The sequence below is a fragment of the Ovis aries genome, chromosome 6 (assembly GCF_016772045.2).
Source record: "Ovis aries strain OAR_USU_Benz2616 breed Rambouillet chromosome 6, ARS-UI_Ramb_v3.0, whole genome shotgun sequence".
Lineage (NCBI taxonomy): Eukaryota > Metazoa > Chordata > Mammalia > Artiodactyla > Bovidae > Ovis > Ovis aries.
This window is the reverse complement of record NC_056059.1, coordinates 65,509,059-65,530,280: the sequence shown is the minus strand read 5'-3', so window position 1 is coordinate 65,530,280 and position 21,222 is coordinate 65,509,059. Positions and strand designations below refer to the sequence as shown.

Here is a 21,222-nt window from a genome sequence, read left to right as displayed (position 1 = left end):
TCATTCAGTAAATTGGTATGAAATTATAGGTGCCAGCTACTGAGTTTCAACTAGAAATAGTACTCATGGCTGTTGTACTTTCCTTGCTACTGGGTTTGAAAATACTCAAGTTTCCAAGTTACAAGGGAACATTTTGAAGCCAAAACCCATCATCTTTTTGAGCTCTTGAGTCTACCTTTGAAGTTTATACTGACATTCAGAAATTGAAGCTATGCTTTGAACAGTGAAGAGAGAGTATGATGAAATTCTGTCCTTTGGAATGATAAGAAAAGTTTTGAACATATGTTAAAATGATTTTTAACACTGCTTATTTTAATGTCTATCACTGGTTGGGATGAAATAAAAAAAACATCAACATACAGATATAAAAAATTCAAACTAGGCTGATATAGACTAATACAGCCCTTATGGGTTTTTATAGCTGATATCCATTCAGACTGGTCAGAGCATCTGTTCTGATTTGTTGATGCTTCTGCTCTAGAGTTTCTTAAATATTTTTAGTGTCTCCTGTGTATTTATGTACAATTGAAGGGAATTCAAGTGGAGGGCAGGAATGGTATTGGTAAGAGTTAGTACAGTTTCTCAGAGAAGGCAATGGTAACCCACTCCAGTACTCTTGCTTGGAAAACCCCATGGACAGAGGGGCCTGGTGGGCTGCAGTCCATGGGGTAGCTAGGAGTCGGACACTACTGAGAGACTTCACTTTCACTTTTCACTTTCATGCATTGGAGAAGGAAATGGCAACCCACTCCAGTGTTCTTGCCTGAAGAATCCCAGGGACAAGGGAGCCTGGTGGGCTGCCGGCTTTGGGGTCACACAGAGTCGGATGCTACTGAAGCAACTTAGCAGCAACAGCAGTACAGTTTCTATCTATAGATTCCTCTTACAACAAAGGATATTTTACATTTTATGTTTTTGTTGTATAAATGACTAACCCTATACCATAACTCCTGACCCAACTTGAACATCTCTCTTCCGCAAAATCATCTTTGTTATTGTTGAGTTGCTAAGTCATGTCCTATCCTATCATGGACTGTAGCTCACCAGGCTCCACTGGGATTTCCTAGGCAAAAATACTGGAATGGGTTGCCATTTCCCTCTCCAGAGGATATTCCCAACCCTGAGTTGAGGGATGGAACCCAAGCCTCCTGCACTGCAGGCAGATCTTTACCACTGAGCCACCTGGAAAGCCCATAACCAGCTCCACACTCCACTAAATGGTTATGGTTTTCAATGTAATTCAAAAGCACGTTAGTTAAATTTGATCCTCACAACAGTTCAGTATGGATTTGGTATAATTATCTCTCTTTTAAAACTAGAAGTTGAAGCAAGGAGAGTTTAAAAAACATTCCCAAGGTCCAAATTCTGTATAACTGCAATTAGATGTCATCTGAAGTGATACTGAGATATAATTGCAATAATATAAACACTATATGTTAGAACTTCATAGGTTAAAGACATATGGGTTAAAGTCTTTTAGAATACTGACCTAGTGATATAAACTCCAGTTGAAATGTTTTGAGAAGAAGCACTCCCAGGGTTCACACAGCTTCCCCAAAGATAAAGTCACATATCAGGCTGCTGAAAGCAGAGACTTGGAAACCACACCCATTTAAGTTTGTGTACTTTTTTAGTCACTTGTTAGACAGGAGACCTGGTCCTGTCATAAAGCCTCTTTAGCTTCCATTTCTGATTGTGTAACTTGGAGTTACAACCTAGAACTTGTTTCTTAGCCAGTAGTGAATCTTGTCACCAATGATATGTTAGGCTTAACACTCAACCTGACATATCCTAGTGCTCATAAGGTGTTAGTTATCTTTACTACAGTTATATGCTTTCCCATATGTAACATGGGAAAAGACATTTTATAACTTTCATAAAGCTACGAATGATAATCTCTCAGCCTTTTTCTTTTATGCTCCTAGCAAGTCTGGAAGAATGCCTTATCAGCAAGGGAAAGAGGTGAGGGAGAAACCAGACAGTGAAGAACAGAAAATGCAGGCCTGTTTACAGACCCTCCTGAAATTTCAGACACCTTTTTTTAATTTCACTTGAACATTTAGAGAATTCTTGTTCAAAATATTGATACTCAAAATTCTGTTGTAGGTCAATTGGTCCTCTAAATGGGCTTCGCTGATAGCTCCATTGGTAAAGAATCCGCCTGCAATGCAGGAGACCCCGGTTCAGTTCCTGGGTCAGGAAGATCCCCTGGAGAAGGGATAGGCTACTCACACCAGTATTCTTGGGCTTCCCTTGTGGCTCAGCTGGTAAAGAATCTGACTGCTATGCAGGAGACCTGGGTTCGATCCCTGGGTTGAGAAGGTTCCCTGGAGAAGGGAAAGGCTACCCACTCCAGTATTCTGACCTAGAGAATTTCATGGACTGTATTGTCATGGAGTCAGAGATGTCTGAGTGACTTTCACTCACTTATTCAAAATATTGACACTCAAAATTCTGTTCTAGTTCAATTGTTCTAGGTCAACTATGTACTATTTTGCTTAATTCATTGCTACCTCAAATTTGTTTGCATTCAGGTAACTAATAGTGTGTTTATATTAGTACAGAGCTACAGTTACATAGCTTTTCAGGTTTTATTAAATAGTGTTATTTAATGTTGAGTAAATATTTTCAGGTTTCATTAATTTGGCGATATGCTACGTGCCTACCTCATAGAAGGAATCAGGCTAAGGTTATGATGGTGAAGAAGACAGATACAGCACCAACTTCCACTGACCTTAGATTCTAATAAGAAAAGAAGAGTGTCAATCAGATAATCACACAATTGAAGAAAGAATTTACTCATTTCGAAAAATGCCATGATGGAAATAAACTAGGTGCTCTGAAAGAGTATAGATGGGGAGCAAGGATGGCATTAGATAGAGTGGTTAGAGGATCCTTTTGGAGGAAATAACATTTAAACCAAGACCATAATATGAGAGGAGACTGATCATAGGGAAAATGGGATAGAGAGAAGCCATTCCAGGATGAGGAAGTAAAACCAGTAGGTGGCATTTCAGATGTTCTGAGGAGCTCCAGTTCTTTATGTCTATGTGCAGAAAGAATTCAGTGAAAGGCAAAGTGATAGATAAGAAGTGATTCATTAGAATAAGATGTTCATGAGACTTAAAAGTGGGCAGATGAAAGGGTACCATACCCCAAGGACTTAGTGGGCTAGTTTTATAATCAAAGGAAGAGAGGGGAGAGGGTGAAGGTCACCTTATTCCTCATTTTTTGAATAGACATGTTATTTCCATAATTAGTTCCTCCTCCATGTCAGGAAGGGGAGTTTTCTTGTCCCTACATGATCAAGCCTGGATTGTCATGGCACAGTGGAAATGGATAAAAGCTGGCAACACGTGCTAAAAATGGTAACTCATCTCAGGTTTTAGTATAATGTTACCCTTTCCTTATATTTTTGTTTTTAGTGTATTCAGAGGAGTGTGTCCTGGGAATCATGAATTTATTATGCTCACTGGGCAGGATGTGGGTCTCATGCCACAATTGTTTAATTGTTTGGGGGCATGTCTCTTCCTTCTGTTGCTTGGTTTTGCTAAGCAAGCCTGGTTGGTTTTGTGGTTAAGCCAACCTGCTTTCTAGAGTGATCATTAACTTGCAGGGATCTCACACTTTTTTCTTTACTCACAATTCCTTAGTGGGATTAACTATTTAATTACTTGTTTTATCCCTGTCTTACTAGTAAATAGTAAATCCCTATTACTTACTTTATACTCTGTCACTATCAGAGGTAGTATAGCTAAAGGCACCAAGCAAAAAAATCCTCTGAATACAAGTGATTTCTATGAGACTGATGTATAATGAATAAAAAAATACACCATGGTAGGAAGTGTTGATTTCATTCTAGGTTCCATGAGACGGTCTCTTAAATGAGACTTAAGCTCAGAAATGACACCATCCAATTTAAGTCAAAAAATCCCCATGGGGGCTGTAGTTTGACTAATTATCTCCCAACTGGAAAAACATAAAGGAATGCTATTTGGTTCTGGCAGGAGAAAACTGTGGCCCAGACCAGAGTGGGTGAGAACTGGACAGGGAAATTTAAGGAGAAACAGGATGTAGGTGAGCTAGGCAGAAATCCAAACATTTGTGTTTCATCTTCCTTTAATGTCTTTAGTATTTATTACCCTACCACCTGTATATGGATACAATTTTCTACCGTTGAGTAAAAGCATTCCAATATGATTTTGATATGAAGGGAAGATATCCTATTATGAAATTAAAGAAATTAAATTTCAGTGCAAAATTTGAGAGCATTCACTGCAGATGATCATTCCTCTTGTTAAATTATTTCTATATTTCATTTATTCATTCACTCATTCATTCAACAAATATTTCAGTAACATATAAGAGTCAAAAATGTTGTATCATTTTGTTAAAGTTGTATTTTTAAGTATTCTATGTAAACAACAAGAAATGGTTCTCCAGGAAAATGGTACTGTTGATTTACTCAGGGGATTTCCTCACCCTTGTGGTTTTAGGACTTAATTAACTTCATTTATTTCCCTAAATTCCTTCTTTCTAATGTATAATGATGCTTATCGCAATACTTTTCTTCAGGATTTGAAACTGGAGTTTGGAAAATATTAAGAAGTCTTAATCCACATTCTGTTAATTCTTGTGTTTTTTCACTAGAAAAAAGAAAAAGCCTCTGTGATGATACAGAACAACGCTTATGCAGTGGCTGTTGCCAATTATGCCCCGAATCTTTCAAAAGACCCGGTTCTCTCCACCATCTCCAAGAGCGCAACCACGCCAGAACCCAACAAGAAACCAGAAAACAAGCCAGCCGAAGCCAAGAAGACCTTCAATAGCGTCAGCAAAATTGACAGAATGTCTAGAATAGTTTTCCCAGTTTTGTTTGGTACATTTAATTTAGTTTACTGGGCCACATATTTAAACAGAGAACCTGTATTAGGGGTCAGTCCTTGATTCTAGGCACAGGTTGTCTTTGAGATGTATAGCAACATTAAACTTGTTTTGTTTTGCGTTGTACAGTCTGACTAATAACTGCTAATTTGTGAACCAACATGTACAGTATGTATATAGCATCATAGCTTATAGACCTCTAATGGAGACACGCATTTGCTAACTCATGGCAGAAGGCACCCCATGCCCAATGAGCCATTGCCTTTTTAAAAGATTTACCCTCAAAATTGGTCTAAAGTAGATTTCAGATGATCTGATTTATTTCCTCTTATTCTAACAGCAATGAAAATGGAGATCCTATACCACCCTTTATGGACCCTTTTGATTTAGGTCTTACATAGGAGTATTTTCTACTGTTACCTAACTATAAAGTAAAATAACATTGTCTTTCCAAGATGAATTCCTCTAAATAACAGAACCTCCTATCTGCAACGTCAGTTCCCTTCTCGAGTGCTCAGAATCCCCGCTAATATAATTGGAAGCTTAGCACACATCTGAAGAAAAACTAGAGATTTGAAATTAGCTTTTAATTACTCTGTTTAGTATCTATAGCCGTGTACATACTACGGCATGACAAATTCAAATAATTATGAATCACCCTGACAAGATGTTCGGTATGCCTAGGATTTAATAACTATTGAAATGCCGTGGTCATCACATTTTTCACATCAGAGTTTATTTGAAATAATTGAAATCCTTCAGATTATTTTAATCATTGGAAACTACCTTAAATTAGAAAAAAAAAAAGATGATAAATAGGTCTTAGTATTTCCAGGTATGTGTTGTATTGAAATTGATCAGCTAAATTTTCTTGGTGCTGGAAACTGGAAAAGACATCCAGTTTGGCTGCTGTGGAGCAACATTCATATTGGATTAGAAAATTGTGCCAAAAACTCCCATCAGTGAGAATTCATAGGTGTCACAGAGTATATACGAGCACTTATACGATTCTCTCCTTTCCTGTTTACTGCAAATTCTGCCTTAAGGCTTCTTTTCATCAGGACTCAGAAGCCAACTAATTACAAAGAACAGGGCAGTTAATTGGCACATTTTTCTGTCTTGAAAGCAGCTCTTTCAGATAAGAATTAATGTAAATTCTGCTTTTGTAAATTGCAACTTTAAATTTCTCTGACTCAAATTTGCAGCTTTGTATATGAGAAGAGGTTTTGGTAAGAGTTGAACATTTTTAAACTGAAACTTTAAAGCATCACCAACAGATTGTGGATTAGTTCACATGCACAAACAAAACACACACACCTACAATTAGCTCAATTAGGATACATACACAAATATTTAGCTAAATTAGAAACCACAGTTTTCAATTTTATATAATTACTAATTATTAATGAGCAACATTCATTTTCCTTTTAGAATTTAAAATACTCTTTATGCCCCTGATATATGTTACAGAAATTATTAATTGTGTCTCATGTTATTAGACTCAACATTTTGGGCAAACTTAAAATCCTTTTGACTCACATATACATTAGCAGTTATTAGTTGACTTTTACTAATAGATACACCTTTATGATGGTGTTTTTGTAGAGACATAAGTAGTCAAATAGTGGCATTTCTTGCAGTTTTGTACAGTATTTCAGTATAGTGCATAAATAGGTATGTTCATAAAATCAATAAAAGGAGTTATGGAAACAAGCAAAATCACAGCAAAAACTGCTATTCCTTTGCCTCATTTATAATTTTTATTTTATTCATTTTTTTTGTTTCAGTGTGATTCTGTTATGTGCTTTGCATGATTGTATTAATACCAAGGTCACAAATGCATCTTATTAACAGAATTTGCCATGAAGACAGCCTTGACGCTAAAAATTTGCCCTCACAAAAGGTAATCCATAATCTTTAATAAAATAAACTTGTTACATGAGCCAAAAATGTATTTGTTTAATTCCCTCCCAAAGCACTGTTTTGGTCATCTAAATAGTTTTTTAAAGTGTACTTTATTCATACACTGCAATGGAAGTTATCCTATTTTCTTACACATTTAAATATATCATAGCTCTTCCAGGTGGTTTAGGGAAGGGTGCAGTAGTCTAAGACAGTACACAATGCTTGAAGGCAAGCAATAAAAATGCTTTGTATGGTATGTATTATTAAACATTTTAAAATATTGTTCTTATAAGTTCTGCATTTCCCCCTTAATGTGTGACTATACATTATAAATTTATAAATATGTACATATGTAAAAATATTTGTAAATAGCAGTTTCTGTAGGACAACAGGAAAAAACTCATCTATACCTTTGCAAAAGGCTGCTCCTACATTGATGGTACCTATTTATTAAAATTTATGGTAGATTGACCAGAAAAGTTATCATTACTGTTATTTTTATTTTTAGTTTCAATTGTTAAAATCTTATTTGAGCCTGATAACATCCTGACAGTTGAGATAGTCCAGTCATGTGGATCAGGGTTTTCTATTATTTCTTTAACTTTCTTTTTTTTTTTTTTTAAACACATTTCTTAGCGTTTTAAAGTTTAGATAAATTGCAGAAGCTTTAGTCTTGCTGGAGAGAGGGAGGATGCACCATGGTAAAGGATCTTAAATTATAGAACAAGGGTCTTTACAATTATTCTCCCTTTGATGAATCCTTTTAAAAACACAAAATAAAAGTGACATGGATTTATTAAAAATAAGATTAAAAAATAAGATTCATAATTCAGAAAACATTTTAAATAAAGTAACAATGGTCTCTTTGGCCCATAATATCATGGTTATTTTATACAGTTGTATATTGACATAAAGAATTATGGTATATACAAAATGTAGATAAATACATGTACATATAGAGAGATATAATCTCATTATTGTATAGTTACTGCTCTGATTAAGCTAATATTTGTTCAACAAATATTTTTTACCTGCTACTATTTTCCATTCCATGGGTATGATGTTAATACCACTCATATCATGTCCATAGAATTTAGTTGAAAATCAAAGTGCATCTCATTCTTGTAAAAGACTTTAAATCAAAGACCAAATATAATATATAAGTTAATTTATCACTGAGAATTGATTAATGAATTATGAGATCATGAGTGTGCTAAGATGGTGGCTGTTTTGCTATTTTCTTCTATTTATGTTTATATTTGTTTGAATAGAAAATGGATATATAATATAAATATATTTCCATTAAAACCATTAAATAATTTTTTTAAACTTCAGTGATTTTTAAAGTGCCAGTCTTAATATTTAGCAGTCTTTTCAGGGATCTATTTCGAATTTATCTCAGGTTTGGATAAGTGATCCCCTATTGCCACATTTCCAATTTTTTTTTAAAATTAGTTCATTGTTTATTTAAAAAGAGCACAAAAGCTATCATTTCACTTATACTTTTTTGGCATATATACATATATATAAAATTTTCATGATATGGCTCTTTTCATATGGCTGGTTGAAGGAACTCAACTCTGCCATGATGTCATAGATCCTAAAAGGGCCCCAAAGCTATATGGAGTCTGTTGATATTGTACTTTGACATAGCCTGTCACCATTCTAATGTGAGGTTCACCTTCTGCAAAGTCATGTTTCTTCAGCATCTATCAAAAAAAATTTTTTTTCAAATGCTTCATACTTATTACACTCAGACAGTGCCTGTGAAATACCAAAATATTTATGACTTATTTGAAATTTGGGACCTTATTAATAGCTTTATTATATTGGTTTTCTTGTTATTAGTCTTCTGGCATTCCTATATCCATCTGCATATTTTTGAAGCAATTCTCAGATTTTTTTTTTTTTTTTTGCCTATAGAAAAGAATCAGAATTTCAAATTATGAGTTGATTGATTGCTACCCTGTAATGCACTTATTTTCCTTTTAATTTAGGTCTCTGGCAACCTTGGGTTTACCTCTTCTTAATCCAAAGTATCCAGAAGCATAAAATTAAAACTGGGAAGGGGTGTGGTTATTTTTTAACACTTGCATACTTAGAGACCAGAGACACTGTATCAAAATCACTCATAACAGTATGGATAAGACAAATAATGATATTTTTCTCTATTGAATTCATGCTTTAAAAATGAAATTCAATATTTAATAAAACTCTTAATATCCATAATCTTGCATTTTCAACATTTATATGAAAGATACTAATCTTTTTCATTAATATTTGTACACTCATATTTTCATCAAATTCAAAAATGAATTTAAGACCTCAAAAAAAGGGAAAATAATTCAACAGAAAAACCCACTTGAAAAATGTTTATTGCTAGTTAAACCTAATGAGGCTCTTTCCCTTTTTAAGTCCTAAGAAAAGTGAGAAATTATACATACATAAGTATATACAGAGATATTTAACAATCATGAGTCTATAAAGGTAAGCATCATGATCAAAATACTAAGATAGATTAAGTTCATGTGAAAGGCATTTTGGAAAGGTAATTAAAATCTACTTCTTGTAAGTTTATATCACTTTCTCAAAAATTCTTAATTATCCAACATATTTAGATCACAGTTTTCAACCTTATTTAGGTCAAATATTCTATTTTGCCAGTTTATATAAAGAACTTTTTTTAATACTTATATACTCCACTTCAAATCATTTTCTCTATGATGAAGTTAATATATAAATTAAGATTGCCAGTAGGAAATGCCAAGGAATAGGCTTAGGTGTCAGTTTATAGTAATACTCTCAAAGAACCTTTAAAAAAGCCTTAGCTTTGATTAGAAATAGGGGTGTATGTGGTGTGTGTATTTTCCAAGTATAAAAGAATATTTTGAGAAATGTAAACAAATTTATGAAATAGAAACAATTTCTTTTATAATGAATGTACTTCCAAATGTAGCTCTTTTTAAATTGGTAATTAATTTAGTCAATAGAATATTTTTTTTTCAATAGATCCAACAAATTTATTCACTGGAACTTAGTCTTGAGCCCCACATAGTTAGAAATATCCTTTCTACAAAGGTGTAAACATTTTTCTGATGTATTTTTGGTTGGCTCTTTTGAGCCATTAAATTTAAAATAATATAACAATTGTGCTTGTAAGATAAGATAAAAAAATCTTTGAATTTCAAGTTTCTCAATGGGAGTTTGTTAAAGCCTCTATTACATTTAATATCCTGTTGATCATTTGCAAATAACAAGTCATCTATATATGTGATTGATTAGTTCTATATCTTTTTTGAATTGTAAAGCAACTAAGAATCCATTTTTTGTGAAAGTAGCTATTCTCTAACCTTGGTTGCAGTTTAGTTTCTGGGAATATATTATATTTATCTTTGTTGGTCTATTAGGTATAATAATGTATAAAAAAAGATTGAAGTTGATTAAGCACACAAAATACTAAGCACTTCCCCCTTTATTTTCTCATTTCTTAAAAAAAAATGACAGTTACTTTAGGGGTTGGAGATAATTTATTTGCTATCTTATTGGTTCTATGACATTCAAAGTCCTTGAACTTCAAGGATTATTTATTGATTTTATCAGTTTGTTACAAATTACTATTTATAGAAAGAAGTCTAGTCTGACACCATATAAATGTTGGTGTTGGCACTGTGTTAAATTAGCTTAGTTGGTATAAAAAAAAATGGTTTTTATGCTTTGTTTATAAGACTTAGTTTACCACAACATGCTGCCAAAGTAGGCTTATATTATTGGATAAATAAGTGTAACTCTAACAAAATTGATTTGTGAAAACAAATGGTATCAGGAAAGCAAAACAAAGGTGTTAGACACAGAATTACTTTAGGGATGATGACTTAAAGATTTGTCCCCAATTATTTACTTTTAAATACTCAACACAATAGTTGAAGCAGTTGGCTGTGTTTTAAACCCAGCATAATATGTGAAGAAGTTTAACATATGATTGGAAAGACCTAAATGAAACTGAACTTTGAGTTACAATTTTCATGAATTAAACATTACCATCCATGGATAAGTGCTAGATTATAGATCTTGGACACCTGCTCCACAATTGATTTCAAGTTTATTGGTATCTAATTTTTTAAAGATTCTTTTGAGCAGATAAAAATTCAGGTTTTAGCGTGCTCCAAATAGGATTGTGACCTTTCATGAAATATTCCCATTAGAGGTCACATGCATGGAAACAAGAAAGCTTCATATTTGTTGCTAAATCAGAAAAGTAAAAAACAAAATGGAAAGGAATGCTTTCCTCTTGCTACATATTAAAAATACAACTACATGCATAGAGAATGCATGACAAGGTTCCAACACTAAACTCTGAGCATTCATTAATCTGAGATTTTAAGGTGACAATATGCTTGTATGGTAGGTTTTCTAGTTTGAAAAAAGTCATTCTAGAGCTAATAATATTTGTAATTTGTGACCTTGCTGTAACTGGGAAAAGTCACTATTTTTTGTATGTAAAATAATTTGACCTTTATTGAATGTGTCAGTAGGCTTGCTGTTTAAAAATTCCTAATTAATCACATGCAGATTAATGCTAAATGTTATCTTTTTTGTACTTATTAAAATTAATTTAAATATATTTGATCTGAAAATTGTGTTTTTTTTTTTTGTACTCTAATCATTCATTACATGTTTGCTTATAAGAATTGAATTTACTGTAAATGTGACTTTTTATATTGGGATATAACACTAAAATTGTATAGTAGTGATTTTAAATGTTATCAGTTTCTTAACCTTCTTTTTTAAATAAAAAGGTTATAGGGTGAGATAAAAAGTCCAAATCTTCTTTGAAATTTTAGGGGGGAGGATCATGAATAGTTAACATTGATTTGTTTAACACTTTAAGAAAGCGGTGCTATGGAAAACATGAAAGTTCACCCAGATAATTAGCTCCCTTCTATCATAAATGTGTCACATTTACATGAAACTTAAATAAAATAAATGATTTTCTTTTATTTAGATAGACTCAAGTTCATCATTCCATTTGTTAACCAGAAATCTTGCAGTCTGTTGAATCTATTCCCTTAATTTAATGCAATATTATGGAAATTATTTCTTCTTTAAATCATTGTTATTATTGTTAATATCACTGAAATTAAATGCTTTTAAATGTCAGAAAGTTAAAATAACAAGGCAGTTTTTATTAGTATGGTAAGTTCTCATACAGTATTTCACAACCCTAGCCACACTTTAAAATTACCTGAGGACTTTTCAAAAGCACTGGTTCTACCCTAGTCAGAATCTTGAGAGAGGAGGGGTTATGAGAAATTTTCTAAACTCCCCAAATAATTCTGCTCTATAGCCATGAATGAATACGTTTTCATTTTATAAACCTATCATGGACTTTTTCTAATGTGTTTCTTTATGGAGACTTCTTGCTTTTTCTGTAGCTTTTAGTTTAGTCTATATTAATCAAGGAAAACAAACATAAAAGTAATGAATGTTACAAGTTAGGTTTTTATATAATATAATGAATTCAAAGGAAGCTGTCAAACCTTGTGTAATAAAGTATTCATTCTTTTACTATTTAATCAATTAACTAGTCAATTCAGTTCAGTCACTCAGTTGTGTCCAACTCTTTGCGATCCCATGAACTGAAGCATGCCAGGTTTCCCTGTCCATCACCAACTCCCGGAATTTGCTCAGATTCATGTCCATCTAGTTGATGATGCCATCCAGCCATCTCATCCTCTGTTATCCCCTTCTCCTCCTGCCTTCAATCTTTCTCAGCATCGTGGATTTTCCAGTGAGTCAGTTCTTCACATCAGGTGGCCAAAGTAATCAATTAATTAAAATTAGTCTTAATCCTAATTTGTACCCTGTAGACCTGGAATTAGTTATAAACAATGTGAGTATAAATGTTAAAAAGATACATTCTAATTGTCATTTTCAGCATATAATTTTAATTAAATGTTTTAAAAATTATTTATCCTAACATTTTTTAAACGTTTTTCCTGAAAAGAAGTATATTCAACTTAAATAATGAGGTGAATATTTAACCTTCAAATTCACATCTCATTTAAATTATAGCCAGTATAAAATCCCATTCGTCAATACCACTAAGTAGTTTCCCCAATAGAAATTTCTTCTCCAAGCTTTGTCAAATTCATGTAGATTAAAACATGCTATGGATGGAAGCATTTATGTCATCTTTGCCCTCAACAATTCAGAAAGTGAAAACAGAGGTTACAAAGGGTTTTCTTAGAAGTTTTGCCTCACCTTTCAACTGTAAAATCAAGGAAACTGCTGACAAAGCAGTAAGATTCAAAAATTGATAGCCCTTGAAGACTGTTGCACTCAGATGGAAAATGTTTTATATTCTTTGGCCAGTATGAACTCTTGGAAGTTCTCAGTTACAGATAGAAAACTAGAAAAATTGAAAACCTGAGGTAAGCAGTAAAAATAGCACTTGAGAAAATGTTAATTCTATCCAGTGTTCTGGCTTGAGAAACCAGCGAAATGGATATTTTTAAAATTCTAAGCTTGATTAAAATTTGGAACTTAATTGCTTAGGGTTATTTACTTGGAAAATTCACTTCTGTGAAATACCTTATTCCATAAATGATTGAAATGTTACAACATTTCTTCCATGAATCAATAAAAATCAATATAGAGAATTTCTAAATCATGTCTTAAGATGTAGTATAATGAAAAAATGTAAACTGATAATTGAAGCATATCAATTTTGAATTGCTCATGCACTTACTGTTTGAAATCTAGTTTTATTTTCTAATTAAAATATACATGGAATGCCAGATAAATAGAACAATGAAAGAGTTTATCAATATTGAAAAGTCATTGTGCCTGTCCCCTAAACCAATTTACAGAAGGATTTCACAATGACCCTGTATAGGGTCACCCTAAGGCTTATCAAGACCATTCCCAAGAAAAAGAAATGCAAAAAAGGAAAATGGCTATCTGGGGTGGCCTTACAAATAGTTGTGAAAAGAAGAGAAGTGAAAAGCAAAGGAGAAAAGGAAAAATATAAGCAGAGTTCCAAAGAATAGCAAGAAGAGATAAGAAAGCCTTCCTCAGCAATCAATGCAAAGAAATAGAGGAAAACAACAGAATGGGAAAGTCTAGAGATCTCCTCAAGAGAAGTAGAGATACCGAGAGAACATTTCATGCAAACATGGGCTCGATAAAGGACAGAAATGGTATGGACCTAACAGAAGCAGAAGATGTTAAGAAGAGGTGGCAAGAATACACAGAAGAACTGTACAAAAAAAGATCTTCACAACCAAGATAATCACGATGGTGTGATCACTCATCTAGAGCCAGACATCCTGGAATGTGAAGTCAAGTGGGCCTTAGAAAGCATCACTATGAACAAAGCTAGTGGAGGTGATGGGATTCCAGTTGAGCTATTTCAAATCCCAAAAGATGATGCTGTGAAAGTGCTGCACTCAATATGCCAGCAAATTTGGAAAACTCAGCATTAGCCACAGGACTAGAAAATGTCAGTTTTCATTCCAATCCCAAAGAAAGGCAATGCCAAAAAATGCTCAAACTACTGCACAATTGCACTCATCTCACGTGCTAGTAAAGTAATGCTCAAAATTCTCCAAGCCAGGCTTCCGGAATACGTGAACCATGAACTTCCAGATGTTCAAGCTGGTTTTAGAAAAGGCAGAGGAACCAGAGATCAAATTGCCAACATCCGCTGGATCATGGAAAAAGCAAGAGAGTTCCAGAAAAACATCTATTTCTGCTTTATTGACTGTGCCAAAGCCTTTGACTGTGTGGATCACAATAAACTGTGGAAAATTCTGAAAGAGATGAGAATGCCAGACCACCTGACCTGCCTCTTGAGAAACCTATATGCAGGCTAGGAAGCAACAGTTAGAATTGGACATGGAACAACAGACTGGTTCCAAATCAGGAAAAGGTGTATGTCAAGGCTGTATATTGTCACCCTGCTTATTTAACTTATATGCAGAGTACATCTTGAGAAACACTGGGCTTGAAGAAGCACAAGCTGGAGTCAAGATTGCTGGGAGAAATATCAATAACCTCAGATATGCAGATGACACCACCATTATGGCAGAAAGTGAAGAAGAACTAAAAAGCCTCTTGATGAAAGTGAAAGAGGAGAGTGAAAAATTTGGCTTAAAGCTCAACATTCAGAAAACGAAGATCATGGCATCTGGTCCCATCACTTGATGACAAATAGATGGGTAAACAGTGGAAACAATGTCAGACTTTATTTTGGGGGGCTCCAAAATCACTGCAGATGGTGACTGCAGCCATGAAATTAAAAGACTCTTACTCCTAGGAAGGAAAGTTATGACCAACCTAGATAGCATACTGAAAAGCAGAGACACTACTATCCCAACAAAGGTTCGTCTAGTCAAGGCTATGGTTTTCCAGTGGTCACATATGGATGTTAGAGTTGGACTGTGAAGAAAGCTGAGCGCTGAAGTATTGATGGTTTTGAAGTGTTGTGTTGGAGAAGACTCTTGAGAGTCCCTTGGACTGCAAGGAGATCCAACCAGTCCATTCTGAAGGAGATCATTCCTGAGATTTCTTTGGGAGGAATGATGCTAAAGCTGAAACTCCAGTACTTTGGCCACCTCATGCGGAGAGTTGGCTCATTGGAAAAGACTCTGATGCTGGGAGGGATTGGGAGCAGGAGGAAAAGTGGACGACAGATGATGAGATGGCTGGATGGCATCACTGACTTGATGGACGTGAGTCTGAGTGAACTCCAGGAGTTAGTGATGGACAGGGAGGCCTGGTATGCTGCAATTCATGGAGTTGCAAAGAGTCAGACATGACTGAGTGACTGAACTGAACTGAACAGTTTAAGTGTACAGTTGAGCAATATTAAGTACATTTTTATATTGCTGTGCAGTCATCACACCACTATCTCCTGAACACCTTTCATCTTGCAAATTGAAACCGTAGCCAGTTAAACTGTAGCTCCTCATGACTCCTGCTCCCAGCCCGTCACAACCATTACTCTTATTTATTTATTTCCCTTTTCCCACTATGCTTAAGACTATGATACCACTATTCTATTTCCATTACTGTAAGTTCAGCTTTTAAAAACATTTTATTTTTTTTACATTTCAAATATAAGTCAAAATCTAACAGATTCAGAAACAGAGGAACTGAGGTTTCAAAGGATGTTCTATGGAGTTAAAAGTTTTACTTTCTCTGTTTCCTGAATGATCCAGGACTGGAAAGATACTGATGATTAGCATCAAACAGAAATTATTCTGGCAAATAATATTACAGGAGAATTACAAACAATCAACAGATTCAAACCTGTAGGAACAAGGTCAGAACAAGAGGGTGAAGAGGTGAACAGAACTGGAGTGGAATTGAAACATGTGTTGTAAATGAGGGAAATCAAGTTCCTGTTGACTACCAAGCATGGAACTAGAATATATTCCTATCTTCATTACCCATTATGCTCATAATGCATGCTTCATAACAGTAATATTAGGTGTAATGGTTGAGGGCTTCCCTGGTGGCTCAAATGGTAAAGAATCTGCTTGCGATGCAGGAGACCCAGGTTCAATCCCTGAATCTGAAAGATCCCCTGGAGAAGGCAATGGCTACCCACTCTAGCATTCTCGCCTGGAGAATTCTATGAACAGACTAACACGTACACTTTCATAATCGATGAAATAAAGTTGAAATTGACTAAAGAGAAATAACAATTGAAATTTGATGACTTGGTCTTCCCTGTTTCCAAAAAATAAGATTTGCCATTTACCCTTAATATAAATTTTATAGCTAAATGTGCATTCAGTATATTACTGCTTCTTTATTCAAAGAATTTCACATAATAAATTTTGATACTAGAATAGTGATCACATCCTACATATCTAATATAAGCTCATTTGATTAGCATATTTCAAAGTGTTACAGTACTAATTTCTGAAATAATGATTTTATAATTTCACTTTCTACTCAAAAGAATGAAGTTCTATTTATACAGGATGTCATTATTAATGACTTGCTATTAAGCATACATTATTACAATTTCTATAATATTGAACTTTAGTACTTTGAATTTGATAGAGTTATAGCTAATTTTGTAATAACAATAGAATTGAAATATGAGGTAACAATTTGTTATTTGATTGGAGCAAAGCATAGACAAAGTTTGCTAACACTATAAAACTATGTCAGGCAAAATTAAGCTCCACATTGTTTCATGCTTGCTTTTCTCAACTATCATGCTAATAGGCATTGCACTGAAGGAGAGAAGTCCTGTTGCATACCCTATTCTTTATGTAGTGAAGCTAGTACTATTTCTACACTGTTCCCACTGACCTGGACTTTGCATGAAAATACATATCACCTTTGTTGAACACTTGTGCCTGATTTCATGCCCCTGTGCTCATCACTGGGTTCTTATGTTGCTCATGATTACTCAATATGTGTTTTCCCCATTAGTCTATAATATTCTTATCCATGAGGATTACGCCCATCATTTTCAAAACTTTCAATTGAAATTCAGTGAGATTCATTGAATTTGAGGACTGTTACTTTTTATCAGTTCTGAATTTTTTTTTTTCGTTATACTCTCTTTAAACAACTATCTTTCTTCTCTAACCTCTTTCTCCTTTCTTTCTGGAGTGCCCATGGCATGCATGCTCAGTTGCTCAGTTGTTTTCAGTTCTTTCTGACCCCATGGACTGTAGCCCACCAGGCTCCTCTGTCCTAGGGATTCTCCAGGCAAGAATACTGGAGTGGGTTGCCATTTCTTTCTCTAGGGGATCTTCCTAATGGAGGGATAGAACCTGCATCTCCTGTGCCTCCTACAGTGGCAGGAGGTTTCCTTACCACTGCACCAGTTAGGAAGACCCACAGTGTCCATTAGATATATATTATATCATCTTACTTTATCCTCCATTTTCATTAAATGTCTTCTTATGGTTTCCATGCCTTTAACTCTCTGTCCTGCATTCCGGATAATTTCTTTGGGGCTAAGGCTAAGTAACATGCCTAAAACCACATTTATAATATTCTGAATTTTAAATTCCATAGTCTTTCCATTAAATTACACAGCAATTCTATAATTATCTTGCCTTGAAAAGAATTCATATGAGCATAAATTATTTAGATATTTAGTAAAACTTCACAAATATCACATGTTAATCCCCTGAAAGGTCCAGGATGAAACGCCATGCTCTGGGGCAGAGCAGTAGGGAAGGAACCCCGGGAATCTGAATCAAGTGAATGCCTTCAGATGCTGCCCTGAGATTTTGTTTGATTATTTTTCTGCATATAGCCTCAGTCATATAAAAGAGTAAGGTCTAGTCAGAGTCACCATTTTAAAACAATGTTCTTGTAACAGCTTTTCCTGTGCTCTGTTGCAGACTTCAGTTCTCTGTATACACAATGTCTTCAGTACATGTTAACAGACTACCTGACTGGAAGAGTCTCTAAAAAGAAAAGCTAGCATTTGACTTCAGCCAGATTTTGCTTGAAAGCTCAGAGGGGAATGGCTTCATCTTGACGACGTGGCAACAACATTCAATCTGCCATCATTGTCTGTGATAGTTGTGCCTTCTTTTATTCAACTGAATAATAGGACAGAATCACAGAAAACATCTTAAGATTGCAGACATCAAAATGTAGCTGTGGCCATCACATTCATATTTGCTATTAAAAATTATTTGTAATTAACTACTCATGGAAAAACTGAAAATATCTTTATAAGCGTTGTGCCTGTTTCTGAAATAAGAAAGCGTTAAAAAAAAAAATCCAGTGCCTGAGTAGGATGATAACTCAAAGCAATCAAATGTAATGGATTTATTTTGATTTTAGTTTTGAAGGAACTAGAATTACTGAAGATTATTTTAGAAGAAAATATACAGGAACATGAAAGGTATTTACCTTCTATGAGCTGTGCTTATAAGACATTAAAGGTGTCTACAGAAAATATATAAACCATTATGTAATCAAATTTCAGTTGTAGAAAATAGCCCACTATACCCATTTTAAGCAGGTAATAATTTATTATAGAGTTTTAGAAAGATGCTACAGATTTGTTCAGAAGGTTAATAAAATAGAATATGAGATAAACATACAGGAAAATTTTCAATATCTTCACTCTAGTATGAGGCCAGCTAAGCTGCTGTCTCTTCTATGATTAAGAAATGACTGGTCTAACATGTGAAACACCACAACCACATCAAGAATATCTCAATCAGGAAGCTAATATGATGCTCTTTGGTCCAGAACCACATTGTGCCACATACAGTGTTTAATGGAAAATTGATGTTGTGTCCTGCTTCCTTTTTAATATCTGTAAGATTAGTGACTGGGACGTTTGCTAACATTGCCACAGTAAAATCACCGGCCATTAGCACTCTGCTTGCTAACAGAAACAGCTGAAACAACAGAAGCACATTCTTCAGACTGCATCAGTCTTCCAAATCTCACAGAATTGCATCTGATTTGTCAAACTTAAATCAGCCAGAACTTGAGTTGTATAATGTTTATCTTTCACACTTGAAAATATAGTAAGTCTTTGACTGTCAGGTTACCCATTTGACTATTCAAATTCCAAAAGTATTCTTCTTTCCATATTTAACTCTACCACACACACAAAAAGAAAAAGAAACCATACAATAGAAATAACAAGCTAACATCAAACAAGGGATTTACCTAGTGTTCAGAGGTAAAGAATCTGCCTGCCAAGCAGGAGACACAGGTTCAGTCCCTGGGTTGGGAAGGTTCCCCAAAGAAGGAAATGGCAACCCATTCTAGTATTCTTGCCTAGGGAATCCCATAGACAGAGGAGCCGGATGGTTGAAAAGGGGCACAACTCAGCAACCAAACAATAAATATCACTGAACAGAAAAAAATATTTTCAGCACGTTTCTAAAAGGAAAAAAAAAAAAAAATCCAGCAGTGATATAAACTTTCTCTGGAAGGTGTTCAGTGTTAATACTCATTTTTTGTTTGCTGTTTAGTCATTCAGTCATATCTGACTCCTTTGCAACTCCATGGACTATAGCCCACCAGGCTCCTTTGTCCATGGGATTTTCCAGGCAAGAATACTGGAGTGGGTTGCCATTTCCTTCTCCAGGGAATCTTCCCAGCCCAGGGATTGAACCCATGTCTCCGCCTGACAGGTGGATTCTTTACCACTGAGCCACCTGGGAAGCCCCAGAGATGGCTTATTGTTGTTTAGTTGCTAAGTTGTGTCTGACTCTTTGTGACCCTGTGATATAACCGCAAGGCTCCTCTGTCCATTGGATTTCCCAGCAAGAATGCTGGAGTGAGTTGCCATTTTCTTCTTCACAATATTCATTAATACAGTCAAAATTCTATATTGACATTCTATAATGGCATAAAGCCTATGCCTACAACCATAGGCTATGTGAAATATGATCCAAAGGAAGAGAAAAAAGCAAGAAAGTATATCTATATGTAACAGATCAAGAAAGAAATTATGAGTAAGTATTTCTGTTCATTGTTTTCTAACTGATGATGAAGCTATGGTTCATATTTATAACTTTTCTGTTCCTCTAAACATTTTATGTTTCTTCTGTTCTCAGCCACACTGGATGCATTGTTAACCTGTGCCCCTCAGTTTACATAGGTCCCAGTTGGACTGTCCTGACAACTGCAAATCACACTTTCTTTCCACATGGACCAAATGTGTTCCAGGACTATAATTCTTGTAGGGAAACCAGACACTAACTTTCTTTCCTCCTTAAAACATGGTGAATTGTACTTTAGAGACCTTCAAGTATTTTAGGAAACACTGCCAGTAGATCATTTAGCCCTCAGATTATAGAGCTCTTTCCAAAATGAGGTTATCCTTGATTGTTCGAGGGGTTTCCTGAGAGAGAACCAGCTCATTATTTATAGATAACCTGAGGACAGTTTATTCCTATAATGGGAGGCATACAATTAGAAAAGGTAGTAGGAAGTTTGTTTCCTGACTTTCCCTGAAATGATCAATGACATTTCCTTGACTCAAAAGGACATTCAGGTAATCCTCAACTTTACTGCCCCCTTGAGGGTTAAGCCAGAGTCTGTGCAATTGTTAACACACTCTGTTCTACATAGATTAACTGCTCAAGACAAGGAGAGAGGTTAATACAAACATTTACAGAGAAAAAAATCCCTGGCTTTCTTGGTGGTTTAGGGGATTTGTTCAGTGATTGTGTTTGAGAACCTGGGAGACCACGGTTATGGTCAGGAGTGCAAGTTTGTTTCATCCTCTGTCTTGAAAGAGGAGTTGGTGATGGCCCTTCTTAAATGTTGTGTGAGACAAACTGAACAGATATAATCCAAGCCTTGATCAGTTAAATTTATCAACAAAGTGGCATATACTCATGGAAAAATTCACCAGAAGCCAAGATGGTGTAGAAATAAAAGGCAAATCTTTTTGAAACAATTCTCCATGAGTCATTC

At 34.8% G+C, this 21,222-nt stretch overlaps 1 protein-coding gene across 3 annotated transcripts in view; it reads left to right on the top strand.

The window, feature by feature from the left end:
- Positions 1-18,477, top strand: part of GABRA2 (gamma-aminobutyric acid type A receptor subunit alpha2) — a 171,853-nt gene extending 153,376 nt beyond the window's left edge. For 2 of the 3 annotated variants that reach the window (XM_004009805.5, XM_042251362.1), the window contains one exon: positions 4,651-11,410. In XM_004009805.5, the coding sequence (XP_004009854.1) occupies positions 4,651-4,947 (297 nt within the window). In that variant the 3' untranslated portion in view covers positions 4,948-11,410. Of the gene's footprint in view, positions 1-4,650; positions 11,411-18,167 lie in introns of those variants that run through there. The other variant, XR_003589684.2, reaches the window with a different exon arrangement.
- Positions 18,478-21,222: the final 2,745 nt, after the last annotated feature.